Below are 24188 nucleotides of genomic sequence, written 5' to 3' on the forward strand. Positions count from 1 at the left end.
GCAGTTGGCATAAACTGCAATTCAGAACACTCATATAAAGTACATAGGATCTTTCAAAAGTCTTAAAGATCCTGAGTCTTATCAATTGCAGACATCTTCAGAATATTCACCAACTCACCAACCATCTTGCATATCCAGTGAAAACAGTCCCAACGTGGATTTTATGGTGCACAAAGGTGTAGGGAACTGAAGAAGTCCAGAGTTTAGATTGGAAATGGGTGCATGGATATGAATGTTGTCCAGTGGGCCAGTGAGTATGCTTTGGTGCATGAGTGTAGGGAAATCTGAGCAGACATCCTCAATCACTTCCTAAGGGAAAGAGAAGAGTCCTTAATCCTTTGCCATAAAGAAGTGCTCACCATTCAGGCACAACATCCCTCCTTTCATTCTCTCCCTTGATTTCCTCTGTGGAACAGGTGTCTCCACTTCACCAGCTCTGATTGTCCATGAGGCGTTAACACTTAAAGTTAAGAAAACCCTTAGTGACAATACGCTTACAATGATATTTGAGGGTTTTCTTGTTTTACTATAGTGTTTATAATTTTACTGATTTATGATTTAATAAAACACGAAAGTACACAATAACACAGACACATGTGCACACAGACACAAACACACACACACACACACACACACACACACACACACACACACACACACACACACACACACACACACACACACACACACACACAAACATATCAAACATAAACACAACAGACCTAACAATCAGACACATACAACTGCAGGAAGCTTTAAAAAAAAACAGTTTTGTACATCTATTGTGGTGATAATCCAAAAAGCTGGATTTCTTAATCAGTTTTATACATGAAAGGGCCCCATATCTTCAAGATGTTATAATCATTATTTATCTTAAATATCAATTCTTCATATGATGCCGTTTTTTTCAATTTACCCAACCATTCATCAAAAGGAATATTTCTAACAGATTCCCAGTCTTAGTATTAATCTAAAACCTGTTAACATAGCCAGTCTACACAATTGATTTTATACTTATTCACACAATAAACAGAAAGCTGGACTTGCATTAAGCTTTACAACAAGCACATCACACATACATTTTATAATATGTGACCAAGATATTCTTACATTTGAACATTCATAGAACATATGTAAAAACGTTCCTTATAAGAACTACACCTACAACATTTATCAGTATCTTTTAATTTAAGTGTAGCCATTTTACAAGATGTCCAGTACACTATTCAATATTTTATAATTGATTAATCAAGTCTTTTTGATTAATCTCAAATCTCAAGTCTCAAGGCATTTTTCGAGTGTTTTATACCATGAACCAATTATCTCTTGCCAGGTCTCTTGTGCCATCTCATACCCAATATCCTTTCCCCACGCTCTCTTTAAACCTATACAATGATGTGTATGTGACTGCCTTAATAAAGAGTAGAACTGGGATGCTCCAACTTTTTTTAAACAACAGGTCTGGAACAACTTCTGGATATAACTTTTAGAAATTACAGGCATTTTCCTTAAAGTACTTATAATTAAGCTCCTTAATTGAAGATACTTCCAGAATTGTGTCCAAGTTTGAAATTAGTCACCAGATGTTCAAAATAAATAAACTGATCCTCCTTTACCACATCCTCAATAAAAACTATTCTGTCCTTAATCCATTCCACCCAATGAAGAGACTACTTTCCCATTTTTAATAATGTATTATTCCAAACAGAGCATCTGCCTGTAAAATTTGGATTAGATTGTATTATTTGATGTGTGGTTTTCCGGATTTCTCTTGCAAATGCTTACATAGATGTGTGGTGAGATACCCCTTAAGAATCCTGAGGAATAAAAGCATGGAGAGGATATGGCTTTGTGGGTTCCTCTTCAATACGAACCTTAGGAGGTTCAACAAGCAATTAAAAATCTTAGAGCAGAAAAGGCTTCAGGGGAAGATAGTTTTCCTAGTGATTTTTTATACATCGGGAGTCTATCTTGGTGCCAAATAATAATGTTATCTACCTGATTTAAATACATAAAAAAAGGCAAGGATCCACAATATTGCGGAAGATACCGTCCCATCTCATTAATAAACATGGACACAAAAATCTTAACCAAGGGGTTGGCTACAAGGCTCGAAAAGCTTCAGACCAAGTAGGTTTTATTAAGAATAGAACTGCAGCGGATAATGTTCGGTGATTACTCCATTTAATGTGGCAGACTAGAACTAGTACGATACTTACTGTGGCCTTCTAGTACTAATGTATGCGGATGATATCTCACTGTTAACAACTAATCCTGCTATTACTGTACCCCATGTTTTAACGTTGATGATCTCCTTCTCCTCAGACTCGGGATATAAAGTTATCTGGACAAATTCAGAGGCTATGCCACTATCAAGAGTCTGTCCTCTTAGAATTAGACAGGGATGGCAATTCCAATGCCGCCCTTTAGTATTGAAATATTTAGGAATTAAATTGACACAGAGTTTGGATAATATTATGACAGTAAATTATACAGAAGATTGAGATTAAGTTTTTGAATTGGTGTAAATTAAGGTTCTCATTAGGTAAGATAAATATAATGAAAATTATAACAATATCTCAAATTAATTATATTACTCAATCACTACCACTGTAGTTTCCACCCAATTATTGAGGAGACTTCAGAAAGCAGTAAAAAAAAATATATTTGGTCAAGAAAAAACTTTTTATTTGTACCAAGTTGTATGCAGCTTGTAAGTATGGCTACCTTAGATTACCCAAGGTGGATTGCTATCATTACTTTTCCTCCTTGGCTCAATTATCAAAAACACAGCTGCCACTATACCAAGCACCACCTTGGGTTAATATGTGTTGGGTTAATAATATTCTTAACTGAAGGGGTTTCTTGCAGCTGGGCCTAATGATTACCTTCATCCTGGGTGATGCTGACAGCTATGCTGATGGGTCACTTTCACTTTTTTTACAACACCACTTCCACATTTGGACATTAAGGGCAGTCTAGTTTTCTTAGTCTGGGTCTTACAGTAGGGTGTATTTGCCTGAGGACTGGCAGGGCCATAGCCTAGATGAACTATCTTGGGTCCAGTAATCAACATTTGGATGAAATCTCTATAGTGACATGTCTGTCATTTAAGGTTACTAATATGTATAGTAATCACTGCAAAGGAAGTTTGCAAGGTTTTTTAACTACAATAAAGTTACAAATAATGACTAATTATAATCCTATGACTGAAATTATGATACTTGTGAGAAGTGCCATGTTTTTTTACTGATACCCTCTTCAAATCCCTTTGTTAAAAGTAATGCATTAATTGTAATGCACGAAGAATTAATAAGAGAACTTGCTTTTAGCAATTTATTTTTTTGTCGTAATAACAGACTGATTTGACAAATAGGGTTTATGAGAGGATTTACACAAACACATTGTGCTTAAAATGGAAACTTCCAGTATGGTCATTCTATTCTCTAAAATTCATATATGAAACTGCTAGCCCACTATTATCTGAAACTACTAATGGAAATCTTCCCTTTTTTCAAAAAGCATTGCATTCTTGCTGGTGGAAGTTCTTGTTGGAAATTATTGGCATGGGTAGGATTGTGTGAAGAAGTCAAAACATTTATTTTAAAAACTTCATACAGGATAATGTCACTACATTCTATACATTCATTACAACATTACCAATTCAGTTTATCTTTTGTTTAAAATCAAAGTTACATTTGCTTGTATGTGGCAAACACAACTGTAAAACAGACACTTGCCTGAAGCTAAGCGCTTGTCGTTTGTTTAGGGATAACCTCAGCAGGAATGAGGACAGTCTGTCAATCAAGCTTTCGCACTGCTGTCTGTCTCTGCACTTTATCTATGTCTCAACTGCCAGCTTTTCTGCCCCAACCAGTCATGTCACTTGCAAAAACACTAGTCTAGGTTTAGCCTCATCAAATCCATGCTCCACAAGCATGATCTCCTGTTGCTATGATACACTTGTTGCAGGACTCACTTAAGAAACATACTGGCTGTGACCCATACAAAATATGGGTAGTTAAAAAGGTCCATGATGTAATCACTATCTTAAACTTACCTTGAGAGAACTTTAACTCCAGGCTGCTCCCCCATCTGCACACAATTTTATGTTGTTGTTTTAAATGCTGCCATGTAGCTCCATCTGCTGTTTGAAAGACAAAGTAACAGTATTGCACATATATGTATTCTTTTGCAGGAGCAAAACCCTCATCTGCATGTATAATTTTCACAAATTGTAGACATTGTTCACTTATTTATATGAGACCTAAAAACCTGCAAGTCCAAGCATTTCACTTTGTTGTTGAAAAAGTTCAGAGAGATTACATTACTTCATATAGAGTATGTGAGTGCCAGCCAACACAAACTAGGCCCCAGTCAAAACTGTAATCTAACCCAAAGACAAGTATCAGTGAAGACATAGTCATTTCGACTACAGATGAGGTCATATATTTTTAGTTTTTTTTGTTTGACTGCTGCAGTTGCCATGATACACTTTCAAAACAAGGATTACAGGGAATCTAGTGAAACAAATTATGCTTATAGCACTTAGGATGTGGATGTAGGATGTGGATCTGTTGTACTAATCGGATCATGGAACTCCTTGGAAAGTACTTGGAGCTACTCACATAAAAAAGTACTCCAGGAAAAGGAATCCTCAATTGTAATCTCAGTTTTAACTTTAAAGCATCACTTAAATCCACAAAATAAATGTTACACAAAAATGTTAAATTACTCTGTGTGGTCAATAGTAAAACATATATGCATTTGCAGTAGGTATTGAAATGAGGGATGTTTCTTAATTAGAATGAAGGGAAAGATGAGTCCACAAGAGGGCACTAGTCTCTAATGTCTGACTCACATTATCATAAAAAAATGTCCTCTTTGAAACCATCTTGTCCACGAATAAGGGTGAAAAAATCTATAATTATTTTAACAATAGTGCAAGTTATGTTCGCTATTAAAAAGAGTTCAGAACTCATGCTGTAGCATTACAAGCACATTTACAAGTAGATGGAAGCTACTTAAAATCTATTTCATAGAACAAAATTGTACAGATGTTACAATAAAATGAATATGATAAGTAAATAAATAAATAAAAGCAAAATCCCCACAAATACTTTGCAATATCACATAAATAATAGTTTAAAATGATACAATATGGTTATTCATATTTCAAATTGAAACCATATACAGTATACCACATAGTTAAAGACTATGTTATGGAATATACTGTATATATAATTAATGTCAATGTGGTTGTAGGGGAGACCGGAGCTAGATGTCACACTGAACCTCACATTAAACCAGTGCCATAGGTTTAACATAAGTTTTACTTTTACTTATACACAAAACAATATATACTCTTCTCTTTAAATGTATGAAAATTATATAAAGGCTTTTCAGCAAACTTTTAAAAGTAAAGAGGCAAATGTAAAGTACAAAAATATTTCTGTAAAAAATTACTTTGATCAACAAATATTGCAATTGCTAAATTGTATAAATGTATGACATTCCAGACACATGTCTGCCCCAATACAAATGTGACAACATGCCCTGAACTGATTTTCATTAAAACATTTCTTTGTCCTTAGAACACAGTTAAACCTTTTGGTAAAAATTGCCATATTGATATAGTTGTCCCTTGCCTTAATGTATGCCAGTGTGGTTTGATTGTGTTCACAGTCACTTATTTAACCAAGTGCTATAATAAAATTATGATGATAAAAGTGAAATTCACAAAACATTATTCTAATTGAAGAGAGTTTTGATTTAGGTGTATGAAATCAACATACAAAACCTCTGCTAGGGAAAACACATATTTGCGCAATTTGACTTTTTGCACCAAATCTTATCATTACTGATATATAGAGCTTGTGACAACTTACTCGTTTGACAACTTGCCCTGGTCTCCCCTTTATATATTATGTGAACCATACAACGTAAAAAAAAATCAGGATGTGCTTAAAACCATCAGAGGTCATGAAAGTCCATGATTTAATCACCCTCTTTAACTTTCCTTGTGAGAGCTTGAACAGCAAGCTGTCTTTTAAATATAATATAAATATATTAACATACATAATATTACACCTAATCTCTTGTAAAATATTACAAAAATATAGCCCAAAACTTTGATGCCACCCAACAAAGGACAACAGCAAGATGTCCAGATCACATTGCAAGTATGACATATGCCTTCCTGTCGACAGGGTCAGATTCTAACAAGCCCACATCTGGCCCAAAACAAGCAAACGATGCTATGCATCTCTTCCAGATTGTGTTAGTGTAAGGACATGGGGTCAGGGGAGAAACCAGGAGATGCATTACACAAGCCGCAAGAAATGCTCATCCAATTACTACTGCTTGTTTTGCATGGCCAAAGCATGACATAGCCTCTGAAATAAATCTTGCATTGTAAAGAAGGAGCTGAATATATGTTTATGCATTTAAGATAGGCATCGTAAGATACACGAAACAGGAAAAATACTTGATCAAAGATAGAGCAATGCAGGTAGTCTACTCAGTGTGTGTGTGTGTGTGTGTGTGTGTGGGCATGTTTTTGTGGTTTACGAGGACAATTTTTTAGGTTGCAAACTTCTAATTACAAGGGTATTATGCTATAAATGTGGTTTATGAGGACATTTGTAGTGTCCCCATAATTTAAATAGCTTAAAACATATTAAACAATGATTTTTGAAAAGGTAAAAATGCTGAATGTTTTTTTGTGAGGGTTAGGTTTAGAGGTTGTGTTAGGTTTAGGAGATAAAATCTATAGTTTGTACAGTATAAAAATCATTATGTCTATGGAAGGTCCTCATAATGATAGGTAGACCAACATGTATGTGTGTGTGTGTGTGTGTGTGTGTGTTCAAGAGAGAAGGAGTGGTGACAGAGACATATTACAGCTAATATTCAGTATATTGTCAGCTTATTGTTTTGGTCTCCTGAAAATAAAATATATTTGTAAAATTTTTCTAGAGCATTTTTATCAACGTGTTTTTATAAAACATGGGACCAGTGGAACCACTCTGCCACTCAGTAAACATAGACTGACTTGTTAACTAAATTAGTTTACTATAGACATGAGTATTTCAAGGCTTACGTTGGAGGTCATACCGGTGGACAATAGTCCTGTTTGTAACTCTCTGGCTTTGTGTTGTTCCAAGAAACTCCCTATACCTTCTTGGGGTCAGTGCATCCTCTTTCCCTGTCTCATTCTCTACCTCAACTTGCCTCCCCTTAACTCCATCTCCCTCAATGTCCAGGTTTCTCTCTCTCTCTCCACTGCCCTACACTATGGGGTCACACAGAAGCACAGGGGCACAACAAACAAACAGCCATACAACAACGTGTGGGTCAAGAGAAGGAGCCGAGACCAAATATGTTGAACTCATTAGCTCCATGGGGAGGGGGCCACCCACCCTGACCCTGCCTGGCAATGGAACCTCCTCCTGCTTATGAACACATACTTCAGTGGCCTGGACCTTGGGGCTTACCCCCGGCTTGACATTCAGGGATGATAGGAGACTAATACCGATATCTTGTTACACTATAAATCGCACCAGATTCTCAACTGACTTAGGATGAGGGGCAGAGTCGTCAAGATGTGCAAAAGTGAATAAAAGATACTACTGCACAAGGCATTAGTATCTCTTTCTTTGGCTTTTATTAAACAGGAGTATCCTATAATAAGTTTGAGAGGAAAAACATTACATATAAAATATAAATAACAATAAGAGAAACTGAATTAAGAATAAATGGAATGAAATGAATTTTCCAGGTTCAGTACAAGTTAAGCTCAATCAGTAGCATTTGTAGCAATATGTTGATTACCACTAAAAGTAATTTGCTTTAAAAAAAACAAAAATGTGGTTATAGTTAGACACTTACGATGGAAGTGAATGGGGCCAGTCCATAATCATATACGCTTTTTTTAAAGTATAGCCACAAGTGATATATGTTAACCTGATATGTGATATGTAACTTGTTTTGAACTCTAAATATTCCTTTAAATTATGAGATAAAAAAGACCTACTATTTGAAATTCAAAAGAGCAAAAATAAGAGATACTGTACTTGTTAATATAAGCTAATATCAAACAAAACATTATTATTAATATTATAATATACTATATATTATAATATTATTACAATATTGACAAATATATATTTATAAAACATATGCATAAAATATAAGCTGAAAGGAGAATACATTTGAAAAAACACATTCTTCTTTGTAACTGTTTTAAAGTGTATAAACTGTCCATGCCACTGTGTTAGCACTTTATTAAGACATCAGGACACACAACTGCTGTTTTTTTAAATTGTGGATTTTGTCATGAAGACGTGTCTGTTTTAGCAATCAAGGAACGTGGACTGATGACGCAACAGAGCGCTCCTCCAATTGGAGATGAGACAACAACACTCACGCGCTATTTAAAGTCAAGCAGGAGGTTTGGAGAGAGAAAGTACCAGGCACTTACCCGCACCGAAACACTCACTGGAGGTACACGCTATATCCATACCCTTTTCTGGATTTAATCAGTATAGATGGCGGCTTCAAACAAGCAGTTAACGTCGTTTTTCATAGAGGATATTCTATCTTTAAAAGCCGACCAGAGAAATGACTCATGCGAATCTAAGAGCAGCAGAGGAGAAAGCGACAGCACTGACAGACGAACAGGTACTGCACTTTGCCTAAAAATCAGAAAAACATATATTATTTAAAATTAGTTAGAAGAACGTGTACTTTGAAAACAAGCCAAATGTACCTAACAATTAAAATAAATAGTTTCCACCTTTGTGTAAAACAATAAGCTAGTTAGTTAGTTAGTTAGTTAGTTAGTTAGTTAGTTAGTTATATTAAACTCAACATAAATTGTTTGTTTTTTTACCGGTTTTTCTTTGAGAAAATTAGTTAAATGTTTATTGTGCATCTAAAATTCCAATCTCAACCCCATACCCATGTCCTATGTTCACAGATTCAGCTGTCATCACGGTTTGTCGGAGTGCTGAGGATAAAGCGGCGTCGTTGACGGAGATGACAGGCGGCGGCGGGAAAAAGAAGCGCTCTCGCGCTGCCTTCACGCACCTGCAGGTGTTGGAGCTCGAGGAGAAGTTCAGCCGTCAGAGGTACCTGAGCGCGCCGGAGCGCGCGCACCTCGCCAGCGCGCTGCACCTCACGGAGACTCAAGTCAAAATCTGGTTTCAGAACCGGAGGTATAAAACCAAACGGAAGCAATTAACGACAGAGTACGACAAGGACTACTTTCATAAACCAGACGGAACCCCTTTGGTTACTACGGAGGGGGAATTTCTCAGAGCATCACTTTTAGCGAGAGTTTATAAATCATATCCATACAGGCCCTATGTGTATGACATACACGGTCTGAGTGTATGGAGACCAGCACTCTGATGACAGGGACATTAAACTGGACTTTGTCAATGTTCTCACATTATTGTGCATACTATTCTTTATTATTATTATTATTATTATTATTATTATTGAATATATATTGTACAGCTTTGTATTATGTGTAATAAAGTATATTTTTGAAAGGTGTAAGTATTGAGTGTGAATGAGATTATAGCCCTGAAAGCCCCTCACGTTTCTTTGAAACCCATCAGACATGAAAGAAACTCTTTAAGAACTAATAAATAAAAAAAAAACCTGTATATAATTTTGTCTTCAATCTGTCCATTGCACTTAGCAATGACTGCAACTGCTCTTTATCTTGAACACTTGCCATGTTCACAAGCCATACAGGCTGATAAATCAAGAGAAGGAATCTTTTGTTCAACATGCGGGCCTGCGCTAAACATAGAAGTTTAACATTGCAACAAGAGATAGCAATCGCCCCTATCCTTGTCCAATTCGGCTAAGTTGAATTCAACAGAGCAATATCTTAAACTGCCAGGACTGGAGGTGGTCTGTTGTACCATGTAAGAGATGGTCCTATCAATGAGAACACCATTCTGAAAAGGGCTTTGAGCATAACAGTATTTGCCTAATCCAATATTAAACAGAAAGATGAATAATTAAGTTGCATGTAAATAAAACATATATAACAGATCCATTTCATAGTTTACTTTACACATAAAAAATCTGAAGAGTCCATAGATAATAGATTTTGGCTCGAAAACATGTTTGTCTTGTGGAAGTAACTGCAATGTAGATCATCAATCACCTTTATTTAAAAACCATTCAGGCATAACCAGACCTCTTTATATATTTCTATAAAGAAGTGTCTCAGTAAATACATTGCTTGCCCAATTATTAGGCAAATTGTATTCCTTAGGATTAATTTTATTGTTGAACAAACACAATTCTCTCAATCAATCCAAAATGTTATTGAACCTCAAACCTGAATGTTTAAGAAAGAAAAAGTGAGTTCTGTCTTTCTCAGAAGAATATACAAGTGTGCACAATTATTAGGCAACTAAATAAAACAAAAAAAAAACTCCCAACTCAATTGTTTATACTCATTTTTTTTAGTAAGTGCAACAAATAAGTAACACAAAATGACAATTAAATAACCTTTTTGGCCTTTCAAAAATATTCAGTGACCAATATAGCCACCCTTCTTTTCAATAACTGCTATGAGTCTTCCATCCATGGAGTCAAGTCATTATTTGGGCATCTTTGAGGCCCTTGCTGGCTAGCCAAGCAGTGGAGTAGATGCATGTGATGGAGCATTGTCCTGTGTAAAGATCAAGGCCTTCTTGAATGCTGAGGACTACTTCCTGTACCACTGCTTGATGAAAGTACTTTTTTTTTTTTTTTTAAAGGTCCAACTACCTCATCCTTAATGTTAGCAGCCCATTCCAGTACCCCTCCTCCACCTTGCTGGCACCAGACTTGAAGTGGTGCCCTGTGTCTATTAGTGATCCATCTGGTCAATCAAGAGTCACTCTCATTTCATCTGTCCATAAAACCTTTAAAAAAAATCTGTCTTCAGGTATTTCTTTGCCCAATCTTGACGCTTCAACTTGTCCTTGGCCATGTCTATGAGCACTTGGCACCTTGCACGTCTGGACGCTCCAGGTAGGTTGCAGTTCTGGAATACGGGGGCACTGGAGGATAATGGGTTCCTGGTAGCTTCACGTTTAATTCTTCTGAAGTCTTTTGCAGTTAATTTGGGCCTTTTCTTCTCTTTTTTGCGCACCGGATGAATATTCGCAACAAAACGCTTGATTGTCCGGTGGTCACACCTCAATAGATTTGGGATTTCAAGACTGTTGCATCCGTCTGAAAGGCATTTTACAATATTTGACTTTTCAGTGTCAGTTAAATCTCTTTTTTGGCCCATTTTACCTGAGGTAATGAAGCTGCCTAATTATTATGCACACCTTGATGTAAGGTGTTAGTCACTTTCGCCACACCCTCCCTCATAACACAAATACCAAAATTACTGAATCCAATAAGCATTCAACTTTAGCAAATATGCATGAAAATAATGACAAGATCAGAATACTCACTTACCTAATAATTGGACACGCAGTGTATACTCTATGGTTTACTTGAATAGCAGTAGGAAATGTTTGTTACAGAGGTGTTAAATTGAGGTATGCATTAATATTTTAGTGTCATGACTGGCTTTATAGTTTTGACTGAAGCTACTCATTCTTTAAATTAATCCCATTTAAACCCCTGGTACACATTTATGTGATGTGTTATAAATGTTTAAATATTCACATCAACTTTATCGTAAAATAAATACATAAACAAACAAACCTCTTATTTTGTACACTTTTTGCATCATGCAAATTTCCAGCACTGACATTATTGCATATTTTAGGCAATAGTTTTATTCCCATTCATTTTATGATTAATGGGAAAATAATTGCAATAAATTTCAAATGATTAAACCTGGTTTTATCTGTTACCTAAAACTCAAACCTGTCAGGTGAAAACTGACTTTGACTTCACACTTGTTCTAGATTTGGCCCTTTTCTTTCAGTTAAAGTGAGCTTGCAGATCCACCCAACCAGAGTATGTCCACCCTGCATATTTCTATCTCCACAACAATGCCATGCCACTTAATAATAGCAATCTGTGTGGTGACATTGTTTTGTTTTTTTGAGATAAGAGCAGGCTGTGATATATGGGTACTCTGTAGAGAGCTCGGGTTCAACCCAGAATGCCACCCACTTGGCCTGGCTCCAGAGTAACTCTGAAATGTTTTGGTGTCTATCGATTTCTCACAGGCTTAATCTGTTCATATCAGTTTTGTCCATTCTGTGTAGAAAGTGGAAAAATTTCTAGGTTACACCCCAAAACTCCCAATAAACTTTACTGTTCGTATTGTATGCGTATGCACTGGGGAATTTCTTGTGATGTCAAATGAAAACATGCATGGAATTGGCTGCAATACCAATCTCACAAATATGACAGAGGTAATTAGTCAGCTGACTGACAGAGATTGAAATGTGGCTTGTTATTATCAATGTGTGCAGACTAGAGAACCAGGTAAAACTCTTTAGTCTTACAAATAGTCTTAGAAGTTGTTATGACAAACACTATGAAATGACTGACAACTTTAAAGGAACAGTTCACCCCAAAATTAACATTTTGTCCTTATTATGTCACCTTCATGACATTCCAAAGCTGTATTTTTTTAATGGAAGAGAATTTTTGAAAAATATTCCCACTCCTCTTTTCCATACAAGGACAGTTCATAGTGACCACATCTGTCAAACTCCAAATAGGGCAAACAATACACTACAAATGCACCATTAGTAGTCCACATGATCTATGCGCTTTAGTCAAAAGCTTCTAAAGCCATATGACAGCTTTGCACTGGGAACAGACTGAAATTTTATTTACTACTCACTGATAATCTTCCCCTCTGCCAAAGCACTATATTCTCATTCTAGTTCACATTTAGATTAAAAAAAAGGTGAATCCTTGCGTCACGGTAGGTTTCAAGTAATTCATCACAGAATAAAAACTTCAATTTTAGCTCCTCACACAAAGCTAGTGTTGGGAACCGAGAACCGAGTTCCATTTTTTCCATGGGTAGCGCTGCCCTTCTACTGAATCTATAGCATGAAACATAGTGTGACTAGTGTAATCGAATTCCCACTCAAATGGCTCTTATGAGCCAGTTCTTTTGAGACTACAACACAAAACACAGTGTAACTAGTGTAGTCTGATTCCCAAACAAATTAATCTTGGACCAACTTTCTAGGAGTTTCAAAATGGCAGTTGAAATACCAACAAAGTATCAAGAGCACTTAGTAATGAAATTGCCTTGCACCTTACAGATCTGTTCTTTCAAATTTGGCAATTTTGGTTATTTTCTCCACTTTTTGAAACTGCTTGTACGATGATAATAGCCGCTTTCGATTCTATCGACTTTTGTTGTAATCAGATGAATTAAAAAAATGAAAAAAGAAGCAAATTAGAATTGGCAATATGTGATACCAATCTGTCCTTTGAAAATCAAATTTCCAATGTTTGTAGAACATCATTCTTCCATTTGTTACTAAATTATGACACATGGTCATGACACATGCTCATGTTGCTTATGAAAAAAACGAATTCATGCATTTATTATTGTAATGCATTACTTGGAGGACATCCAGCAAGTTCAATAAATAAATGTCAATTGGTTCAAAATGCAGCTGCCAGAGTGCTGACTAGAACCAACTGACAAAACCCCCATTTTATCATCACTTGTTTTTAATTTTGTTAACTATGTACAAAACTTTGAATGGTCTAGCCCTGCAGTACTTAAGTGAACTTCTACCATGCAATATTCCATCACCTTCATTACAATTGCAAAATTCTGGCCTGTTAATAGTTCCTAGAATATCAAAATCCACGATAGGAGGTAGATCCTTTTCCTATTTCACTCCTAAACTATGGAATAGTCTCCCTAACACTGTTCAGGACACAGACACACTCACTGAGTTAAGCCTAGACTAAAGACTCGTCTATTTAGCAAGGCATACACCTAATTTATCCATCAACTCACGGTAAGGTTGCTTTAACCAGAAACAGTTATCATGATCCATAACTGCAAAAAATGTAATGGCATCTACGCTAATATTTTTCAATTTGTTTCCCTGTCTCAACCTCGGGATTCATATCCAGAGTTACCAGAGCTGGCCAGATCCACTTCCGTCACTGCTTGGTGTTGCACTCCACCGCTACATGTTTCAGAGTGACGTAGCCGGTGCCAGTCAGACAAGGCTGGACTGGTAATCTGGCATAATGGGCATTTTCCCAATGGGATGACATTCGAACTGGCCATCGGGAGAACCGAGCGGGCCGGTGGGTCAGCCAAAAACATGCCAAATGGCCCGAGATGAGCAAAAAGTAGCTGCCGCCATATGCAGAATGGACCACAAAACGGTAAAAAGGACAGCTGACACAAACCCCGCTCAACAACTTTTGGCTCACCCACCCCCAAAACAAATTTTGGCCCAGTTGCCATGTAAAATCCCAGCCCGATTTCTCTTCCCAGTCCAGCCCTGCAGCCAGACATAACTTCATTTTATTATGATGGACTTCAGAGGATGAACTGATGCCAACTCCAACCATAAGACATGGGATAATTTATATGCCACTGCCTGAACCTTGGATTTAGGATGGACCCCACAGAAATGGCCTACTGGTTGAACTGCGATGCACCTCACTGATCTCTGCCTGCATCTGCTTAGTCTAATGATGGACAACACTCTTAAAATGGAATACACAGACTATCAATTAATTGCCAACAAAAGCCTTCATCAGCCAACTAACAAAGGACAATTGCATCTATGTGATCTTCTGCAGTTAATACAGGATGAACTTCAAAAGACATTAGTCATTAATCTTATAGTTCATACAAAATCTTTGTATAAACACTGGCACTTAAAACTAGTTTACTCATTTTAAACAATGACTTGCATTGCACATAAATAAGTAATATTTGCATTATATTCCTGCTGTTTAGTCAGAGGGGACTAGCCCCAAAGTGAACCTGGTTTCTCCCAATGTTATTTTTCTTCCTTAATCAACATTTTTTTGAGTTTTGTGTTCCTTGCCACAGTCGCCTTCAGCTTGCTCACTGGGGCTCTAAATACAATTGTTATTTAATTATATATTTGTAAACACAATTTACAATAATAATTAATCAAACTACACAATGATGACTAAGACTTTATAGATAAGACTCTTTAATTTTCTGTTCATGCATACATTTCTGTAAAGCTGCTTTGAAACGATGTGTGTTGTGAAAAGCGCTTGCAAATAAAAGTGACTTGACTTGTCCAGGCATGCAGCATCAAAGATATCTTTTTGTCTCTAATGATCCTGTTGTCAAGCCACACCTGAATTATTCACTTTGTCTATTTGTTAGAGTGCATTATGTAAAATATTCTTACTCTGTAATTACCAAACCATTTGCCCATTATATTAAATTCCAAAGCAATAGCATGGTAATATGTGGGAAAACAAACTAATGAAAATATTTGGAGAAATATTTCCAATATAAAGAAATACTGAATTGAAATCATTGGAGCAGGTGACCCCCAGGTGTGTGATGGAGAATTAACAAAGCTCTTGATAGTGGCTCACCTAAAGTAACACCTGCCAATCAAACTAGACTCCTCTCTCACGCAAGTACGGGTGGAGCTAACCGTGAGATGAAACATACCTTTTTATAGAAGATAAAGAACCACGCATATGCCTTTAAACGTACAGGTTAAACAGCCTTGTGGCTTAACAGTTATGAGCATAGCTCATGTTTTGGGAATTTGAGTACCACTCTGAACAGAATTTCAAAGGTGATGGATGCAGATTTTGTAGCACAGATGTCATAGTCTCCTTTCAGTTTATTTAACAATGAGACTGAATAAATATTACACAACAAATTCATATTTGCATTTACATATGAACCCAGTAGCAAGAAATTTTTTTTATGAAATCTCCTTATAAGAATAGTTTACTCAAAAATAAAAATTCTCTCAACATTTACTCACCCTCTTGCCATCCCAGATCTGTATGACTTTCTTTCTTCAGCAGAACACAAATGAAGATTTATAGAAGAATATTTCAGCTCTGTTGGTCCATACAATGCAAGTGAATTTTGACGAGAGCTTTGAACTCCAAAAAGCACACAAAGGCAGCATAAAAGTAATCCATAAGACTCCAGTGGTAAAATCCATCTTCAGATGCGACTACAATAAGTGTGGGTGAGATCAATATTTAAGTTCTTTTTTTACTATAAATGTACACTTTCACTTACACATTCTTCTTCTTTTGTTTTTTCTGATTCACATTCTCTGTGCATGTCGCCACCTACTGGGTAGGGAGGAGAATTTCTAGTGAAAAGTGAGTTTCTAGTTTAAAGTTTCTAGAGATATACAGATTACACTTTATTTTGGTGTTCGTGTTACTGTGTGAATACATACAGTAAGTAATTTCTAAGCTGTACTACTGAGCTACATGTACTTTTACTGCATAATTAGTTTGTAGAGCTGCTGGTAGGCTACATCTCATTATTGCTATTACTATATTCATTCAAAACAGCAATAAGTAATATGTGTACATGAACATTCAAAACTCGACAATGTCTCAAACTGTGCTCAGATTTGCCAAGTAAGAAATAAAAAGTGAGATATATCAATTTAAACACATCAAATTCCTCCAAGACCAATTGTGCGAGCTATGCTATTCACAATGATTTTATAGCACTGTACTGTTACCTTAGCAAATGTCTTGCTTATGTCTTATAAGACAAAGTTAATTGCAAATGTAACTTTGTCTGAGACAGTTGCATATACATTTCAGCTAATTTCACTGGATCTCTTTATTTATGTGAGGTGCTTCTCTAAGCAATGCCTTTTGGGAGGAAGATGCCATAGTCTACGTTTAGGGATAAACAGGATTAAAGCCTTTGGGTCCAACTGATCCAGAGTCTCAGCCACTTTGGCTCCATCATTAAAGGATTAAAAGAGTTGGAACCCCTGATAAAGATGTTTCACCTCCCTCGCTGTCTAGCGCAGGTTTATACACAGCTATTATCAGAAGAGTGACAGTGGTTCTACAGAGAAGTGCGGCCTGTTCTGAGTGAGGATTAAGCCATGTTGTTGTTTCCGTTATTCACATCCGTAACGTCTGTGTGTTCATGCTCTGAGTAATGTCTATTTGCAATACATATACAGACAAAGATACAATCTCTGTGGGGAAATGGCAGGGTTTGTAGTAATGTCAGCTTTGAAGAGCATGTCCCTGATGGCCAAGTTCATATTTAGGAAAACTATATTTGAAAGATTTGTGAACATTTGCTAATTAAACTTGTGCTAGGGCAAGCATCACTTTTACTATTGCTCATACTTGAGGTAAGATATTTGGCCCCTAACCTTAAATATGAAACTTTGACAGAACTAGCCCTGCCCTGTTTGTGCTACAGACATGAGAAGTCTTATGACAAGTCATAATATTAGTACGAGATTGCGAAATCCTAGTTTCTTGTACAGTTGGCTTGTACCAAAATGTACGGCCCCACTTTAAATTAGGTGTCTTTAACTACTATGTACTAATATTCAAATATATACAATACAATGTATTTTATTGTGTAACTACATGTTATTCTGAAAATTCTCACAAGATTCCCATTTGCTGCATCTGAGGTTGAGGTATGGGAAGGATTAGGAGTAGTGGTAGGAGTAAAGTTAGGGTTTAAGGTAAGGGTTGGGGTAGGATTAGGTTAAGGGTTAGGGGTACTATTAAATGTGTAACTACAGATGTAATTCAATGCAGGCTCTTTAAATGTAAGTACAATGCAACAACACATGCTAGATAAACATAATATGTACATTGTATCAAATGCTTAAGTTGGTAAATACATATTAAGTCCAAATGTACGCTTTATTATTCCATAGTGAAAAATAAGCAAACCAACAAACAATGATATTATGATTTTTCCAAAGTTTAAAACCTACCCCAAACATAAATCAAGCCATAAAGTGTAACCCTTACCCAAACACTAAACCTAACCATGATTTGATGGCGTTATTTCAGCACTGTGGGAGACCAGGGTTCGGTTTCCACATTGAAACCAAAAAGTAATCGCGTTCACACAACCAGTGGCGAGTACGATTCGGAGGTTGCATTTTTCCTTCTTACATTAAATGTTAATTTACTGATGGTTAGGTTTGGGGTTTGGATTGGAGGTACAGGTTATAAAATCTGCATTTCTCTTTCAGCCTGTACAGCTGAAAACAACTTGATTCACGTGGACATTCCACCCAGAAAATGAAGCGCATACATGCGTATATACCCAATCACACTGACCACTTTGGCCACTGGGGGAGGTGTTTTGAATTTTGGTAAGCACAGACTGATTACAGGCAAAGAAAAGTTAACCTGTTGGATCAGTCTGAATATTCAGAATAGCTAATTTTGAATGTTTTTAAACCTGTAATCCTATTTAACATGATCAGTGATCGGCTAACAAAACCTCTTGCACAGGAATGATGCATAACATTTTGGTGTGGGCATACAATTGCAGTAAATGCAAATGAGACCGCCTGCATGTCGAGCCTGACAGATGAAGACAGATACCTGTAAACAAACTGATAAGACTGGTGGGTCAGCAGTGTTAGGTGTTGGGTCTGGTTATGTAGAGACAGCATGGTAAATACAGGTTTAGAGTGGGTGTTTGACCAGCATTCCATGAACAAGCCATAGAGATGTCCTTTATTTCTCAGAAAAAAGTAGTATCTTCTTTTAAGTAATTTGACATCTACGCTATCTGAATTTTGTTATTAATTGTGTGGTTTTCTTTATCACACCTCCAAAGAAATTCATGAAACGCATCATATGATCACCAGAAATTGATCGGCCTCATTGTTATTGTACACCACTTTTAGCACACACACACACCCTCTATGAAAACACTCCACCAGATTTGCAGGTAGCAGGGCATCTTCGCTTGTAGAGCTCTATTGAGTGATTGGGTGAGGCATCATTCTTTCCAATGTTGTTTATAAGATATAATTCCACGTAACCACACCTGACCTGACTGACAACATTACCTACATGTTCATTATCACCTGTCCTGAGCTTCTACTCAAAGTTGCTGGGAAAATAATTTAGCTTGGAATGTGTTAGTTAGGAAGTCAAGGGCATATTTGCTTTAAGGAGACACTAGCTAACAACTCAGTGGTGCTTGTCTGCTTTGGTGTTTTGTGTGGTATAGTGTCTAAAGCAGCCCATAAAACCATTTTAATTGTAAAAAATGGTAAAAGGTTGTCAAATTTGGCAACTACTGGGGTGTCAACTACTTAAACTTTACTTTTTTCTTCAACATTTTCTTCACTTTTAAATCCCTTGGTCTATAAACATTATTCTTTTTCTTATGATTTGTAATGTTGAGCTTGGTGAAGTCATTTCTGCATACAGGCTTGGCCAACATTTTGACAAATATAATAATAATAATAATAATAATAATAATAATAATAATAATAATCATCGACACCTCTGACAAATTTTGTCCAATCTCTTTTAAAATTGGCATTAGATCATATACAGAACAAGCAGCAGGAAAGCAATTTAATAGATTTTTGATCTATTTTTCAAAGTAACTATGCAATGTCAATGGTAACAACACTAAACAGAAAATAGTCATCTATAAGGGTTCAACCTCAGTGTAATATTGAGAGAATACAAATTGTAGGCCAATTTACATGTATTCCATGTATCTATTCAGCAGAGTTTCTGACCACTACTGTAGGGCCTATCATAAAACAACATCCCCAGGTTCTCCCATTGTGACCTGACATGTACGAGGACACGTACATACTCCCCACACACTGCTCTCTTTTTGTTTTCTCTTGTATGATTAGATGAGTGTTTACCTGGAAGGTACAAAAGATAGACCTCCATAATCCTGGCCTGAAATCTCCTCATAACGTCTCACCCTAATCGCTTCATCTGCAAACAATTGTCCCAACTGACTTTGTGTCCCTGTATCGCAGATAAGGTTGGCCAAGCACCCAGGTCTTAAGTGTATGTACATTCTTTATGCATTCCCACACAAAACAAACAAATATAGCGGAAACATAATTCTCAACCCATCATGCCATATGCCATCTTTTTTTCTGTGTGGCTCAGAACAGCCACAGACTAACAGACTCATCTCTTCAAAAGGAAGAACAATGGCAATAGTAAAAACTGAGCAAAATTACATGAAGCTTACAAGGTTAAGTGTGAATTATGTAGTTACAACAATTTTCAGACTCTTATCTCAGCATAGATAACATGAGCATAGTTTAGCCAAACCAGTGTTTCACAGGACAGATCATAAAGCACCCTATTTTGGTCATAACTAAATATTGACAAACTATAGTTACTGCATTTGCCTTTGGACAACAATTTTGGGACACATTTGAGATTTGTGTAGATCTGGAAAACTCCAAATCTGTGGTTTTAGTCCTATGTTGTCACTGCCACACTGTGGATCTGGTTTCTCACTATCAGTGTGTGATTTATTTTACAAATCGTCATGAAAATGTCCTGTTGAGCATTGTCTTATCAGCATGTGCAAATTTGTTACCCAGTCACGGCATATTGCAGCGCTGACAATGCTGCTCTTTGTGGAGGAGTTGGGCATGCCCGTCGTTGTAGAGGAGGAGATTCTGTTTGTTTTGCCAAGCCTCAATAGAGGCTATAATGGTCTTGCGACCACACTGTATGCTCAATCTTAAGAGCCAATCAGACCATGCAACGATGGAGATAAAATTCAGCTCCGGGTTCTCACAGAATAAAATCACTGTAGATTCAATACTTCACATTTAATTCATTTTAAAATGTGAGCCTTGAAGAAAACATGAAAAGCAAATCAATAACAACAAATGCTAATGTGTATAAAAGCAATGAGTGAATTTTATAGATGTTTGCAATTGCAACATTGGATTGGAGATCATTTTGGTTATTGGGAACGAATCAGTTTGCAAAGTATATTTTATAGCGTGCAGATTTGCTGTCTTACATGTTGTTTGAGTTTCATTCACATCCATCCACATCTGAATACGCTGGAATAAATCATCGATCTGACATTCCATATTTCGAAGAGCCAGTTTGGCAACGTTCTTGAGGACGACGCTCCTACAGTCAGTTTACAAGACAATGAGAGATCTCATGTTACTCGGGCCTCTCTATTATTTTGTGTTTGTTTATTGGTTTGGCAAGAACATTGTCTAAGTGTGCTCACCAATAAAGCATTTAGACTTACGTTGATGTACTCAGAAGAGGGTGGAGTGAGAGACATTCAGGGAGTTGGTTGTTTGAGTGCTTGCCATCGTCATGTCCTACTCTGAATAACAGGTGTCAGAAAGGTTGATTGGTAATTACATCAATGAGTTGGGGTTGCGTCAACAGCTTAGTCTTATCTGATGTAGCGCAAACCTGAGAGGATAATAGAATAATCTTCCTTGCATCAAAACTGACGTACATTGTTGTTGAAGAATTACCACTTTTTAAACTGGATAAAAAAAATCATCTCAAAAGAAATTTTAATTTAAGCTATAAAGGTAAATGATGAAACTCGCTGAGTTCTTATCAGGTTTTCAAGGACCATGGAAATATCAGGGAATTTTAAAATTGTGTTTTCCAGGCCTTGAAAGGTCATAAAATTTAAAGTCTTCAAAAGGTTAAAACTATTTGTGACAAAACGTAAGACTTCCAAAAAGAAGTCCATTAATGTCTGGACTACACCCAAAAAACCTGAGGCTTGACTTGGACTCCATTAGAAAATCGGTCTGAATGAAAAATTCTTTCTAAAATTCTTATCCAGCAATCAAAAATTAAAATAAAGGTTAAAAAGGGGGGGTTTGAAGTGATGTCATAGAAGAACCATTTGTGGTCTCCCAAACAGTTCAGTAAAAGGTTTTTAAGGAACTTTTTTGTAGTCTAAAGAACCATTTTCCACTACAAAGAAACATATGTGCAATGGGAATTCTGAGTACATTCCATGAATGTTAAAGGTTCTTCATTGAACCATAGTACATGCTGATTAAGAACATTTATTTGAATGGAAATACATTTGTCGAAAAGTGTGGGAACTCTGTTCTGCGCAATATACTACAATAGCATCATAAAGCAAAAGGGTGGTGGTGGAATATTCAACTTAACGTCACCACTTGCATTCATTTGGTGGCACCCATTTCCACCTTTTCAAATTATTTGAATCACAAACCCAACTGGAATACTTTCTCACCATTTTGTATCTCTTCTTCAAGTTTCCATTTGATTAATACTCATGTCTGTCCCAAGCTTGTAAATGGCCTGTAACAGGGCTGCTGGTAAGAGCACTACGTGAATCCGTCATGATAATGCCGACAGTCAGAGACCCTTGTCTGCGTCCCCCTGCTATCTGACCCTGCCTGCGCATGATTGGTCACTCTTGATGGGGTCAAAGGTCAGGGTTGCTGCGATCCTGTGAAGGCTCCTCACTTAGAGGGTCAATCGGGGACATGCAATCACACACAGTCTCATTCTCAGACTTTTAAAGCTTAAAACATTCATGTGTCTGCTATGTTCAACACAGGCAGGCAGTAAACTATCTTTTAACAGTATTAAGTAGTAGCAGAGCTGGAATTCCTCCCATCCAATCAGACTGAAGCTGAAGAATGAAGCCAAAAACATGTTCTTGCTCCTCACGAATAGTTGTGTTTGTTGTACACAAGCTCTCTTAGCAAATAAAGCAAATATGTGTGAGAAGAGATATTTTTAACAGGATAGTATAGTCATGGTTTGGGTTTCATGAAGTGCGCATAGCATTCTTTAAGGGGGAAGTCTCTCATTTAGTCTATAAAGTCCCTGAGATGATATCATCTTTCCCGAGATAAACAGCATCCTGTGAAGCACCAACAACTCAATGAAAATTCTTAAAATTGCAAATGAAAGTGCACCCTAATGGCAGATTAGGTGATTGCAATATTTCCCCACATTGGTTATGGTATCTAAAAACTTGAAATTTTACCATAAACTGCGCTGCTTGTAGAGTAAAACATGTTATTGCTTTTCAAAACAAACAGACCTATGATTTTCAATGGGCAGATTAAGTTGACTAAAGCCATGTCTAGGGACTAGAATATCACAGATACCAAAGGAGGTGGGCTCTTTTGAATTTGGTTAGGTTGCAACCATCTAGCAACTACCAAGAACTCCATATAAACCCCCATAGCAATGCCCTGCATCAAGATGGCGGCAAAATAAATAAATAGGGGCCGCATGTTCAGTGTTTGAATCCTAAATAAACTCACTTAACCTAAAAATTAGAATTAAAATGACTGCACTTATTTGGTGGGGTGGAAGAGTCTTATTGCTAGAAAGTGAAATAATATACTACAAAAGCAGTATGACTGACTTTAGGCTGAGATAAATTAAAGCACTGATGACATGTTGAAATGATAGAAGTTTTAATAATGCATTAAAAAGGTATTTGACAACCATTGTTTCATAGTATATTGTGTTTGCTTATTCCAGTAACACTCCCGTGCATTCTCACCACAGTTATAAACAAGCCCCTTCTGTTATTTAGTTCTTAATGAAAGGGGCTGTAGAAGAAGACATGGTGAACAGAACTCTGGTCTACAGCGCCCTCTTCAGGCAATTCAAGACAGATTTTCTCAGTAAACTCACATTTGTCAATATGTTACAGGGATATATATATAGAGAGAGAGAGATAGATATATAGATATCTATCTATCTCTTTATCTATATATATATATATCTCTCTAGTGATTTTGGTTTCAAACTACAATAGTCTAAAACTTAGATTTATTATGTATCCTTTAATTCATAAATGTTATGTGGAATAAATTGGAATACATTCAGTGGAAATGATAGTGGTATTTCTTGAGAATTTAAGGATGCGGCTACGGTTTCATAAGTTGCATTATTAAATTCTGTTGGCAAAAAGGATTAATATTTTATGTGAAACCTTTTGCTTTTTTCAATTCAAATGAGGTTTCATTGATTGTCTTATGTTTCATCATTGTTTTACTGTTAAAGCCATTAAAAAACCTTAAATACATTTTAAACACAGATATGTAGAAGATGGCTTCTTTGAGTTTACAGTATTTTATGTCGTGCCAACAAGGTATTCTTCTCAGTGTAAATAACAGGAGGCTCCCATTGAGGCTTATCCAATATTGTGTGACAACATGCCTCAACTTGTGGCACATGGTCAT

The 24188-nt window shown here is 36.6% G+C and overlaps 1 protein-coding gene across 1 annotated transcript; it reads left to right on the top strand.

The window, feature by feature from the left end:
* Positions 1 to 8477: 8477 nt before the first annotated feature.
* Positions 8478 to 9653, top strand: LOC127631146 (homeobox protein Nkx-3.1-like). Its single transcript, XM_052109150.1, has 2 exons — positions 8478 to 8682; positions 8981 to 9653. Exons 1-2 carry the CDS (start codon positions 8550 to 8552, stop codon positions 9412 to 9414), a joined length of 567 nt encoding a protein of 188 aa, XP_051965110.1. The 5' UTR covers positions 8478 to 8549; the 3' UTR covers positions 9415 to 9653.
* Positions 9654 to 24188: the final 14535 nt, after the last annotated feature.

This window comes from Xyrauchen texanus, chromosome 37 (assembly GCF_025860055.1).
Source record: "Xyrauchen texanus isolate HMW12.3.18 chromosome 37, RBS_HiC_50CHRs, whole genome shotgun sequence".
Classification (NCBI taxonomy): Eukaryota; Metazoa; Chordata; class Actinopteri; order Cypriniformes; family Catostomidae; genus Xyrauchen; species Xyrauchen texanus.